This window comes from Notolepis coatsorum (assembly GCF_963971535.1).
Source record: "Notolepis coatsorum genome assembly, chromosome: 15".
Classification (NCBI taxonomy): domain Eukaryota; kingdom Metazoa; phylum Chordata; class Actinopteri; order Aulopiformes; family Paralepididae; genus Notolepis; species Notolepis coatsorum.
In genome coordinates, this window is record NC_140179.1 from 78,652,303 (window position 1) to 78,665,582 (window position 13,280).

The 13,280-nt window shown below is 41.8% G+C and overlaps 1 protein-coding gene across 1 annotated transcript in view; it reads right to left on the bottom strand.

Annotated features, from left to right (window-relative positions):
- The window catches only part of pacsin2 (protein kinase C and casein kinase substrate in neurons 2), a 99,232-nt gene that overhangs the window by 8,200 nt on the left and 77,752 nt on the right, over window positions 1–13,280 (bottom strand). The window contains exon 8 of the mRNA XM_084330402.1: window positions 9,806–9,936. Within this exon, the coding sequence (XP_084186528.1) occupies window positions 9,806–9,936 (131 nt within the window). The remainder of the gene's footprint in view (window positions 1–9,805; window positions 9,937–13,280) is intronic.

A 13,280-nucleotide genomic window follows, 5' to 3' on the forward strand; every position in this document is an offset into this window, starting at 1 on the left:
ATCTCACGTGAAACGGTACTCGGTAGTACCGACGTGATTCGGTCGGTACCCTTAAAAGTACCGGATTCGGTGCCCATCCCTAGGCTTCCATAGGATTTTGATACTGTTATCATGTTGAATGAGCATTGTTCCATGTGTACGAAACTCAAAACTGTTTGAATGTTCATCACAACTGCCATTGGAATGTTCAGCCCAATGATACCCTTTGCCATGTTAATGAGTCTCGGGCGCCAAACCAACATCCATAACAAAATGATCAAACGTCCTATGGCGGCCATTTTGACGTATACCAGCCAAGTGATGGTTCAAGAACATTAGATCTGAAGGGGAATGGCTGTTTCTATCAATTCAAGTTCCATGTTCGTGACATACTTGACCTGTGGACATGTTCAAACAATGATGATGGGGAGGAATAGTGGCCACAGTTATCTGCAGCACGTTGGTGGATGTGAGGCCCCATTGTTATATTGTAACATGACACTGAACGCTGGTGAGGACATACAACATACAGAGTTATACCAGAGACATCTAACATTGGGACCATATGGAATTGGTCTGCACGATGTGAACAAAATATCATATTGCAATTATTTCACTTGATATTACAATTGTGAGTTTTGATATTATTTTTCAAAGGTCTTGTCTCGAGTTTCTCGTTATATTTCCTCTCCATGTGGTAGAAAAACCTGTTCAATAACCCTACTACAATAGTATGTTGTGGGAATGCATTTATTGAAAAACCCTGACCAATCTCCTGTTAGGCCCAGTATTTCTGGGCTTGAGAGAAGAACCTCAGACCTCTTCTCCACCACACTCTCTGTGAACAAAGATTCATTTTAAAATGCCCACATTATAGTAATCTCCGAGATGTAACGTATTGTTTTGTACACACTCTTTCATAGCAAGAGACAAAATCGTGACTAGCCTTCAGTGTCCTGGGAAGAACATTGGACCTCATGCACCAACATTCTCGTAAGTTTCCTCATAAATAACCTTGTTGGAAGTAGGGCTGCAACTAATGACTAATTTGGTAGTCGACTAATCTGCCGATTATTTTTTCGATTAGTCGACAATTTTTATTTTTATTTTTATTTTTAATTACCTATCTTTGTGAAAGTGGCTTCTCAGCTCTGGTCCAGCTGAAGACAGAGCAGAGGAACAGATTGGACATTGAGCATGACCTCAGAGTTGCTTGTCTACCATCACCCCAGACTTTGAGACTCTTGTCAGGACCAAACAACAACATCATAACATGATGATCCCATAGCAAATTAAAATAATGACTCATGAAACATTTGAATTTGGATCTTTAAGCCACTTTAAATGAAAATGTATTTGAAGAACAATACAGCAATCACTCATAACAAGATAAATAAATTAAATAATACAAATTAAAGTGGAAGTGTACTTTAAATAACTTTTGTTTGCTGTGTGTGAGAGGAGTCCGTGTGTGTGTGTATGTGTGTGTGTCTTACTCTGATCGCTGTGTGAGTGAGAGGAGTGTGTGTACTGTGTAATTTGTGTGTGTGTCTTACTCTGATCGCTGTGTGAGTGAGAGGTGTGTACTGTGTAATTTGTGTATGTGTGTGTGTCTTACTCTGATCGCTGTGTGTGAGTGAGAGGAGTGTGAATGTGTCTGTGTCTTACTCTGATCGCTGTGTGTGAGTGAGAGGAGTGTGAATGTGTGTGTGTCTTACTCTGATCGCTGTGTGTGAGAGAGAGGAGTGTGAATGTGTGTGTGTCTTACTCTGATCGCTGTGTGTGAGTGAGAGGAGTGTGTATGTGTGTGTGTCTTACTCTGATCGCTGTGTGTGAGTGAGAGGAGTGTGTATGTGTGTGTCTTACTCTGATCGCTGTGTGTGAGTGAGAGGAGTGCGTGTGTAATGTATTGTGTGTCTAGTCTGATCATCATCTCCTGCAGGGGAACAATGTTTTCAATGTCCAACATTTGCTATGGGATCATCATGTTATGATGTTGTCTGGAACCCTGAGAAGCCACTCTCACAAAGATAGGTAGTGCACAAAAAAAAAAAAAAAAAAAAAAAATTAAATAAATTTTTTTTTTAATGACTAATCGACGCAACAATTTCTCGTCGACGATTTTTTATAATCGACGTCGTCGATTATGTCGACTAATCGTTGCAGCCCTAGTTGGAAGTTCATAAGAGAAAACCTACGATAGTCCCCCCCCCGGAGTCCTCAGCGCGTGGAGCGGTGCTCTTAACTCATTCTGCGCCATCGCTTAATGCGCAAGAGGGCGCTAGAACGCCACCGCTTTAATCAATGGGGGGACTGCAAGATTTGCGAGTGCTTAAAATATATCTTAAATTATAGCTATGGGTCTAATACACCCGTCGATTATCAGTGAGTTGCTTCCAGTCAACATGTACAAAACGGATTGTTTTTTCATCTGTACATTTCCGTTTTATACCGTTTTGAATACGAGTATAGTTTGTGATTCTTAGTAATTCCAGGAAAAGATGCGATAATAGCCCTTTAGTGGAATACACACACTAAACATAAACAAGTTGTAATTTTTCGCTTGATTATCGAATCTTCCTGAATTCAATGCTAGATCATCATTATTATCCTTCCTCGTGCAAGAATGAAAATAGCCCTGGACCCCCCCCCCCCCACCTCCTGCACCCAACGGCACACAGCCACACACACACAGAGACAGCGTCAATCGGGGTAGAAATAAATATCAGATCAACGATAAAAAGTATATATAGTGTTCTTACCTTGTATCTGGTGTAATGCAAAAGAAATAATCCAATTATCTGATCGCCATTCCAAATACTGCTTGTGGAGGTCCATACCACTTTACCGACCGTTACACACTGACGGGCGGGCGGGGTTACTGTTCCATGCCATTGTTGAGGCCTACCTCGCCTGAGTATTTAAACCCCGCCCGCACGGCTCAGATCGTCCCAGAAAAGAAACTACACCATTCCCAATGGAGTGCAATACCAGCTGGAAGGCATAGGCGGCGGTATTTGCCCTTTTGCGAGCTCAGACCCATTCCCAACGATAACATCAGGCTGGATGGATGAAAATGAATGGATATCGCTAATAAAAGAAATAACGATTAAAACCCGACTATACTCGTGATTGGCGCTCAAGCGATGGCGAGTCAACCCGACTATCATCGTGACTGGCGCTGAATGAGTTAAATTGCCAAAATGATCGCAGTTGCGAACTCCTTGAATAAAGTACGTCACTCGTTCTTAAACTGGAAGCGTGTTCTCGTACACGAACATTTTCATACAGACACGCCCCGCCAGCTCCTTATAAGGCGAAGGGCCGTGTGCAAAATGGAAGTGAGAGGCTCAACATTGCATCCGCGCTGTGCTGACGCCAGTATTCAACAGGTAGCGCGAAGCGATTTGCGACTGAACAAAATTTGATTATATTCAAATTAGGGCTGTCAGTTTATCGCGTTAATTAGATTAACTAATTACACAGCAAATTATCGCGTTATGAAAATTAACAATTTATAAAAAAATCTATTTTCTTTATATGTAAATATATATATATATTTTTTTTGATCCACTTTTTCTCCTTATTTTTCAATTTTTCTCCCATCCCAATTTCGTATCGCCAATTCTCCCCTCCCCTGTCTTGAACGTTGCTAGACTATGCCTCCCACTGGTCGGCTATAGTGAGGATAGAAGCCTTGCATCACGTGTCCCCTCCGGTACACGAGGAGGCAGCCTGTCACATCTTTTCACCTGTACAGTGCGGACTCTGTGGCGAGGAGTAACGCGTGGAAGGCTCACGCTGCCCCCGATACTTCCTGTCTCTGCTGTGCAGGTGTCACCCAACCGACCTGTAGGAGTCACTGTCCACAACGTCCAATCCCCACCCATCGACTTCCACCCGCTACCTCTGTCAATTGAGATAGTATGACGACTGGCCCAAGCCGCAGGCAATGCTGACACCGGGATTCCAGACCGGAGTCTCTTGCATTGGTGACGAGCGCAATCTCCGCTACGCCACCCAGCCGTTTTTTTTTTTTTTTATAATCTTTTTTTAATCTCATTAATTCCATAAGAACGTAGAATAAACATTACATTTTTTTTTAAATGGTCCATTTGCATGTTCTTGGTATCTGATTCTAGGGACATCTATGGATCTCAGGGAATGTATTCCCAGTGTCAGCAATACTGTGTCTGTTACTAGGCGTGAGTAAATTGTAATGAACCAAATGAGAATATCAATTAAATTCTTTTTTCTTTTTTTTGACTGAATAACACCATGCTAAAATTGACCAGACCTGAAAAATCTAAGCAAATGAATAAAGGGAAGATGATTAAACAGAAGGTTTTGTAGACACCGGACACATGCAATTTGAAATATGATTATAGAATATAAAATATCAGGCCTAAAATGGTTATGCGATTAAAATGCGATTAATTAGATAAATTAATTACAAATCCTGTAATTAATTAGATACATTTTTTTTTATCGCCTGACAGCACTAATTCAAATGTATTATCATGCAGCACACTATAGCTATAGTGGAATAGACTATTAATATTCCATATTTATGCTGTCTTGTTGCGCGCTCCTGGCCACCTGCGCTCAGCTCACACACACACACACACAGTATGTGCATAATGAATCGTTCCAGCAACAGTAGGCTTCTATTATTGTAATTACTTCTTTTATAAGGAGATCACGGATATGCGCTGCCCTATAGTAGTAAGTCATACTGTAGAACATGACATCTTAGCTGACATCTTATTTAGTGTCAATACAGAACGACTGCATGCTTGGCTCTCCACCTCCTGCTCCATCTGCGGGTTGGTGAGTGAGGTCATGAACCAGGGGGCAGCGCATATCCACAAGGTCCTAATAAAACAAGTCATTAGAATAATAGAAGCCTACTGTTGCTGGAACGATTCATTACGCACTTATACAGTATATGTGTGTGCTGAGCGCTGAGCGCAGGTGGCTAGGAGTGTGCAACAAGACGGCATAAATATGGAATATTAATACAGCCTATTCCACTAATTTTTAATGAGACAAAGATTGTCGTATTTTTTATTATTATAATTATTTAATTCCGAGGATGTCTGTAGAATCAACGTGAATGCAATCACCATGCTTTCTCCCAAATACAGCCCTTAACCCTTTCACTGCCATACGACAGAAGGTTAACCCATTCTTCCTGCTCCATGTTTACAGAAATTAAAAAAGCGTAGCTTAGTTTAGTAGACTAATGATATCAACACCTTTATTTACATAGTCACACTGTGCTCACTGAGCTACGCCCATCTGCCTCTTTTAAAAAGGGGAGTTGTTACAACAAACACTGTACTGTTAGGAAAATGCTACCTTGCATGGGCAACAGTCAATAAACAAAGTTTAACCTAAATATAGGCCTTTGGCATAGGAGAAAAAAACTCATTATTGCGGAGACCAAAGGACAAACGTGCCAATTCAAACCATAGCCATCTGATTGGAATACGTAGGTTAACCAATGGGGGCATAATGAAAAGAAATATACACAACATGAGGAATGAGACCTGCCTTCCTGAAATCAACAAGTGCAGGTCAAACTAAAGTCATCCACATCGTCTGTAGGTTTCCCTTAATGGTTTGTCAACTGTGACGCACGCACGCACGCACGCACACACACACACACACACACACACACACACACACACACACACACACACACACACACACACACACACACACACACACACACACACACACACACACACACACACACACACACACACACACACACACACACACACACACACACACACACACACACACACACACACACACACACACACACACACACACACACACACACACACACACCTTTAGACATACTGTATGCTGGATATATTATCTCTGGTTAAAACAAAACATGTGCTTCATTATGCTGGCAGAGCAAGGCGGGCGCACCCCATTATAGTGAATACTAGTAAGTTCAGAGGTCAAATGTTTTCCGTGCCCGACATTCCCCACGTTAACTCCCAGCTGCACTCCTCTCGTGTCTTGATGCATGACGCTCCCAGCTACACTCCTCTCGTGTCTTCATGCGTGACGCTCAACTCACTACATCCAACAACACCCTAGAGCTGGTCTTATCACATCAAACACAGAGACTCTTTGTTAATTACAAAAAGGCTACAGAGCTTATAGCATGATGTTATTTTTAAAGAACGCCTATCAAACCCGTAAAGGAGCTTTTTTATCTTCCCCGTCAGGAGGTTGGAATGCCATTCAAAACTAAGCCCTCTACAACATGCATATATATACACACACAAATATATATATATATATATATATATATATTAGGGCTGACCTCGACTAGTCGAATAGTCAACTAATCGATCGAAAGGAGCCATAGTCGACTGCCAAAAAAAAATGCAACAACTTTTTTTTGTTTTGTTTTTGGGATCACTCTTTCCAAAAGCAAAGAGACCTAGAAGCGTGGCTAACGCTAATGGCGCGCATACCAGCGAGGCTAACTGCCTAAAAAAACGGGCACAGAGACACTGAAAGAGGATTTCACCCGTCTAATGAACACACTTGACAAATATCTAGTCGACTGCTTCAGACATTAAGCACCCCCCACAGCCCAAATGGAATAAAAAAATTATAATATATATATATACTGTATATATTAGGGACAGGCCTAATATATATACACATATAGATTCACCCCACTGACTGTGCAATGGGTACATGTGCCATACTTGTTTATTGATAGTTGGTTATTGATACTTGTTTGCATCATGTTGAAGGAATCTATCTTTTTTCAATGTGTATATAATGATGTAAATATCTGTAGATGACAGCATCTGCTATTAGATCTCAGATGAGGAGGACAGTATTTAGTGGTGTGTGTTTTCAAGTTAGACTGGGAAGCCAGTTCTAATAGAGCCATGGGCTCCGAGGTCGTCGGCAGGTTGTTAACATAAACACTGATAAGCACTGGTTGGGGAGGTTTGGTCAGAGCTACGGGGAGAGTTTGACATCGATAGAAACGGACATTTAGTGTGTTAAAGGTGACCAGCCGTTGCCATGGTAGCGTGTCACGTAGTAACGAGAAAATAAACATCAGGAAAGAGATCACGTTGCAGTGTGGTTTCTTCTGATTACGGATGTACCAACGGGGTTGATACAGTGTGAGACAGCTAATGAGACATCCAAGTAAAATGACACAACGCGGAGGCCAGCAGGGATTAAAGCAAAAAAAAAATCTCCTGACTGAACTTTTTTCAGGCCAAGTCATATTCTTATTTTAACCTCCACTATATATTTTTATTTAATAGCGTTAGCGTTTTAAGGGAACTAGATCATTTTGACTAAGTACAGAATATAAAATACTTCCAAATAAACTTTCATGATTATGAATATGTAGGCTACATGTCAAAAGGGCATTTTGCTAATGTAATCTACTTGCAAAGATGTGTTATAATATAGCCTAGTACTATTCTTACTATATTAAACTTTGGATTCATCTTTTGTGGTGGCTCAACATTATTCACACACGGAACTATGTGTCGGGGATAATGGTTCCGCACGGACCATATTGTTTGTTACATTGCTGTCGGCAAACTCGCTCAGTGTGTCAACATAGTGTTGACGTTGAGTTGGTGTTAGCTGCTAGCTGGCTACCCGAATCCACAACAGCCAGGCAGCCAACCGTATAAAATACAGTCTCAGCCAATCACATCGATTTGTACAGTTAGTTAGCTCCACTCCATTGCGAATTAAAAGTTAGCCAGCCAGGACAGCCCGTATTACAAGCTACAATTGCTAGGTAGCTAACGTTAGCCACCCGAAGATCGGTAGCTGGCTAACGTTAGCCACAGCTTCAAAAACGAATTTCAATTATGTTATGAGCTATCAGCTAGCAAGCTAGATAACGATAGACAACGCCTCGTGTAGTAAACTAAAGTGAATAGTTTACTGGGCCATTGTTTAATGCTTCAGTGGTGTTAAAAGAGGACCTGCACGCTTGCTATCTTCGGTGCAAATGATACGGGTCTGTGACAAGACGGGTCTGTGAGGGGGAGGGCACTGCGAGCAGCGTGTGTGTGCGTCAAGCTCACGTTTGATTGGTTAGAATGGTCAAAATGCCCTTTTTCATGATATTTGACTCCTCTGATTGGCTAAATGTTGTTTCAATCTGTATGCATCTACAAATCATATTATACCAGGTAGCCAATTCCGTCAGACTCAAAAAAAAAAAAAAAAAAAAAAAAAAAAAACTGAAATCCGTCTGGAGACTGAACGCTTTAATGCATGGCCCAGTCACGGAGCAGCAGCTGACGAGTGGATTAAATGATTAAAGGCTCAAAACACTTATCTTAAAATGTGTTGCTGCCAGATAGTACACTGCTAATTATGATAGCTTATTTGCATGCTGGATAACATGTTGAGTACTTTGACTTTGTACTGCTTTTATTACGACTGTACTGCTTTTATTACAACTGTACTGGTTTTTATTATGCCTTTCTTTTATATTGTTTCTAATATCAGGGAGTGCCATCATCATTTTGTTGTGTTGCCGTCTTGCACGGCAGTATAATGACAGTAAAGCTTCTTAACTACCTCTTAACCCTTTCACTGCCACACTACCAAACGGTTAACCCTTTCACTGCGACAATACAGAAGGTTAACCCTTTTCACTGCCACACGGCAGCAGGTTAACCCTTTCACTACCACACTACAGAAGGTTAACCCTTTACTATCACACTACAGACGGTGATAGTAAAGGGTTAACCTTCTGTAGTGTGGTAGTGAAAGGGTTAAGGTCATCAATCCTGAGTCCACAGACCTGCTCAAGGCTTTTGAGCCAGACATGCGATTTATTTATTTGAATGTGGGCTCTTTTAGTTTTTTTTCTTCAGACAAAGAACCGTATGAGTGCTTTCTTAAAGTTTTCAGACGACCCATGTTTTCAAACTGAAGCATCTAAAGATGTTCGGCTAGAGTGTGTTGCGTTTGTGTACAACATCCACAGACGGTAGAGTGACCTATCACACGGTTTGGACCGACTTTGCAACTGCAAATAGCCTCTCCGTGAGCTGCCCAGAGGAAGTTCAAAACAGGCTCACAAAACAGCCATGACTGGAGGATCAGTAAAAGAGGGTGGAGTTTGAGACGGGTCAAATTATCTGTGAAATGATCTGTTAAAAAGGAAGATAATAGTAGTGGATATTTATTTTCATGAAGAATATAAAGAGTGTATGTATGTGGCTAGAACCAAAGTGTAAAGACCTTTACCTCACTGGTACAAACCCATGCAATGAATATCTTGGCACGCCAACGGCACATTTCCACATTACTAAAGTTCTGGCGCGCTTCCAAGTGACTCCAGTCTACCAGCGATGGGATTTATTTCTCCCCCCCAACTGATGGACGTTAACTAAATGTTTTTTGTTGCCATGGAAACGGCCGTGGAGCTAGAGACGTCATTCCCGGAGCTTTCCGACGGAATGTTTTACAAGCATTCCTTACCGGGGGGGGGGGGGGGGGGGGTGACTGACTGACTCATCTCTAGGAAGAAGGATGTTTGGATTAGTGACAGGGAGTGTGTGCTACGGTTACATTTTCTCAATTGTGCTCCTACGTTTGTTTATCTTCCATGTTTTCCACTCAGCACTGTGTGTGTGTGTGTGTGTGTGTGTGTGTGTGTGTGTGCGTGTGTGTGTGCGTGCGTGTGTGTGTGTGGGGGGGTTACATTCTTTCAAATATTTGCCTGTTTATCTTCCAACATATGTTTTCCACTCATACTACATGTCGTGTGTGTGTGTGTGTGCACATCTACCTGTTGCTGGTCTTGGCTAGCTGGACCGGCTGGTCTGATCCCGTCTGGTTGATACCAGTCAGAGTGACGCCATCAGACGGTTTCTTCTTCTCTCGTCTGCTCAGGGTCCGGTTCAGGTCTATGGACCAGTCCTGGTGGACACACAGGGTCACACACACACACAGACACACACATTAGAGCCACACGGTGCCAAGCTTGCTCACTGGGCCAATTCTCATAAGCTTTGTTTATTCAGCTCGGTTCAAAAAGGAACGGCACAGCAGACACTGCAATGAACACACCAAAAACAACAGTCCAGAACTCCATCAATTCCGATGCTCTTGCAAACATTGTGCGTTTATATATATATATCCATCACCCCTAGTGAGACACACCACACAGCAGGCATCAGACCACCACCGCAAGCGTAGGAGAAGAAGTGGCTCAAAACAAAGGTGGACCAATACTATGACGAGGACCGTTTCAGATCTGGAATATGCCAATAGAACCAGGCGTTTCCAGACTTTCATAATTATATAGGTGATCCAAGCTCGACTTGCATTCATTTATGCTTTAAAATATTTGAGTCCAGTCATCATGGTTCAGTAGACTTACATAACGCTCTCATACAGAGCTGTGCCATTCCCAGGCTCATCTCCTACCCCCAGATCTTTCAGTCCCGTTTTCAAAAGGTTCAAACGCCTGCTGGCCTGGCCGCCTATTGCTTAATGACAGCCCTACAGTGCTGCTTTTGCTTCCGCGTTTTCCCTGATTGGCTGCGCCATGCCCCGCGGCAGGCGCGGCAACCGCAGAGCGGAGCGGCAGAGCGAGCGGAGCGGCAGAGCGAGAGCGGAATTATGCAACCGCCCTAGTAATCCGCCATGATTTTCATTCGGCGCTTCAGCTCACCTGGCAGAGCAGCGGTCCTGCGGTCCGTTGTTGACGAGTTCGAATCCCATCAAATTTTTTTTTTTAACGTGATTTTTTTTTTTACGTGTATTCTTTCGCCGGTTAAGGTTAGGCATGGTTAAGGTTAAGGTTAAGGTTAGGCATTGTTTCGGAGTTGGTTAAGGTTAGAACGGTTAAGTTTAGGCGCTGTTAAGGAGCTGGTTAAGGTTAGAGTTTGTCTTAGAGACAGCCTATTTCCGCACTGCCGCTCTCCCGCGGTCACATGGTCAAATTGTCACATTCTTGCACTGTAGGGCTGTCATTAAGCAACACGCGGCCTGGCCCATGACCTCTGTGGGTCAGTGACATCACAAAGGTAGGCTGATGTCATGTGACACACAACAGGGCAGGGTTCAACCTGAACCAAGATGGCGATGATGACCCGACTCTGGGGTTGTGGTGGACTAGCTAGCTGCATCTCCTCCGTGTGCATATGAGATTATATAACGAGTCTCCTCATTCCAATCAGTCACCACACAAAAACATGGTGGTCATAAAGAAGTGTTGGGAGGCCAGGGCTTACATTTATTTATAGTTTCATAACCGTCCCGGAAACCATCCCAAATTACAGTTATATTTGTCCCAAACTGAGGTAGAACCAAATCCAGAGAATGTGGTTATATACAGTATATATGGGTCTATATATATATATATATATATATATATATATATATATATATATATATATATATATATATATATATATATGTATGGGTATTTTGATCCCCATCTACCATTCAGGGACTGTACCTTCTGTAGTGTGGCAGTGAAAGGGTTAACCCTTTGTCATGGGGCAGTGAAAGGGTTAACATTCTGTAGTGTGGCAGTGAAAGGGTTCATTTCACGGACACGTTCCACAGCTCATAATTAATCAATTAACCCTCTTCCGTAATGTGTCCTCTTTTTGACTTGACACTTGCACGAGGGGGGGGGTCACTCAAGAGGTCAGAGGTGAAAGGTTAAAGAGGAAAGAGAGGGTGGAACGCTGAGAAATAGGGACGAAGAAAGATTCGGGGGGGGGGGGGGGGGGGGGGGGGGTCGAGACGTCCAGGAACATTTATAGAAACATCCACCAGGTATGATGGGAAGGGACGCGCTACGTCTATTCATTTCAGTAGATGTGGCGCTGCAGGTATTGTTCAGTCAGACAGGCCAGTGCTGTGAGTGCGCGCACATTAGGGCTGGGCGATAAATACATTTCAGCGATTAATTCGAATTCATGATTTAGGACGATGTTTAAAAATGAAAATCGATTTTCACTTAATGTTTTTTTAATTATATTTTCTTAAGAGTCACCTTTTATTTTACAAAAAGTGATGTTTGGTGAAAGTTAGATTTGCACTTTATTAATCCCAATAGAGAAATATTCTTGTTTGATGATCAAGAGGCACCGTTTATTTGTTTTAAGTGAAGTTTGGTGAAAAAGCAAGTTATTGCACTATTAATCCCAATAGGGACATTCATCTTTGTTTGATCAAGAGTAACCTTTTATATATATATATATATATATATATATATATATATATATATATATATATATATATATATATATATATATATATATATATATATATAATTATTATTATAATTTTTGTGTGAAGATTGGTGAAAGTTAGGTTTGCACTTCAATCGGGAAATTCATTTTGGTTTGATAATTGTTTTGTGTCAAATAAAAACAACAAGGAAACAATGATTTCCTTGGCGTTTCTAGTTTTTAAGAGAAAAAAATCGATTAAAATCGTAAATCGGATGTGGTGTGAAAAAAATCAGAGATTTTATTTTTAGGCCATATCGCCCAGCCCTAACGCACATACCTACATGCGCACGTGTTTGTCTTTACTCATACTCCGGCTTAAATAATGAAGGGCCAACTTGGAATAGTTGCACACACACACACACACACACACACCTAATACACACAAAAACATCCAACTCCGAGGAGTGAAAGTGTGGAAAAAAGACCCCCCCGCCCCTGTGACCGTCGAGATAGAAAAGTCCTTCCGTGCAGAACTCACTACAAAGGACCTTCTGGCATGGGAGCGAGGATGGGACCAGTCCATATTCTGTTGGTCAGGGGGAGGGGAGAGGGAGGCAGGGGGTTAGTTAGTGAGGACAAGATAGTCAGATGATACAAAAGGAAAAAAAGTGTAGAAAATAAATTGTTACTTCCAGTGTTGTCCCTGCCATTGTAAGACTTGGGGGCAAATCGATTGAACAGGAAATATGGAAGAAATATTTAATATGCAGCTCAAGCTATAAAATCTACCTAATAAAAACGTTTTGCATGTTAGTCTGCGGTAGACAGCAATTGCAGCAGTGTATCCAATCAATCAAATCCTTTATTTAACCAGATAAGCATCATTGAGATTAAAATCTCTTTTTCAAGAGCGATCTGGCCAAGCAAGGCAGCAGAAAGTTTCAACATAAAAAATAAATACAGATAAAACATTCACAGCAAGTTCCAATTTCAGGCAAGTTATCAAACACAGTTGCACTGTCCGAGGGAACTGAATTCGTAGTTATTTTTTTTTATCTACTTTTTCTCCCA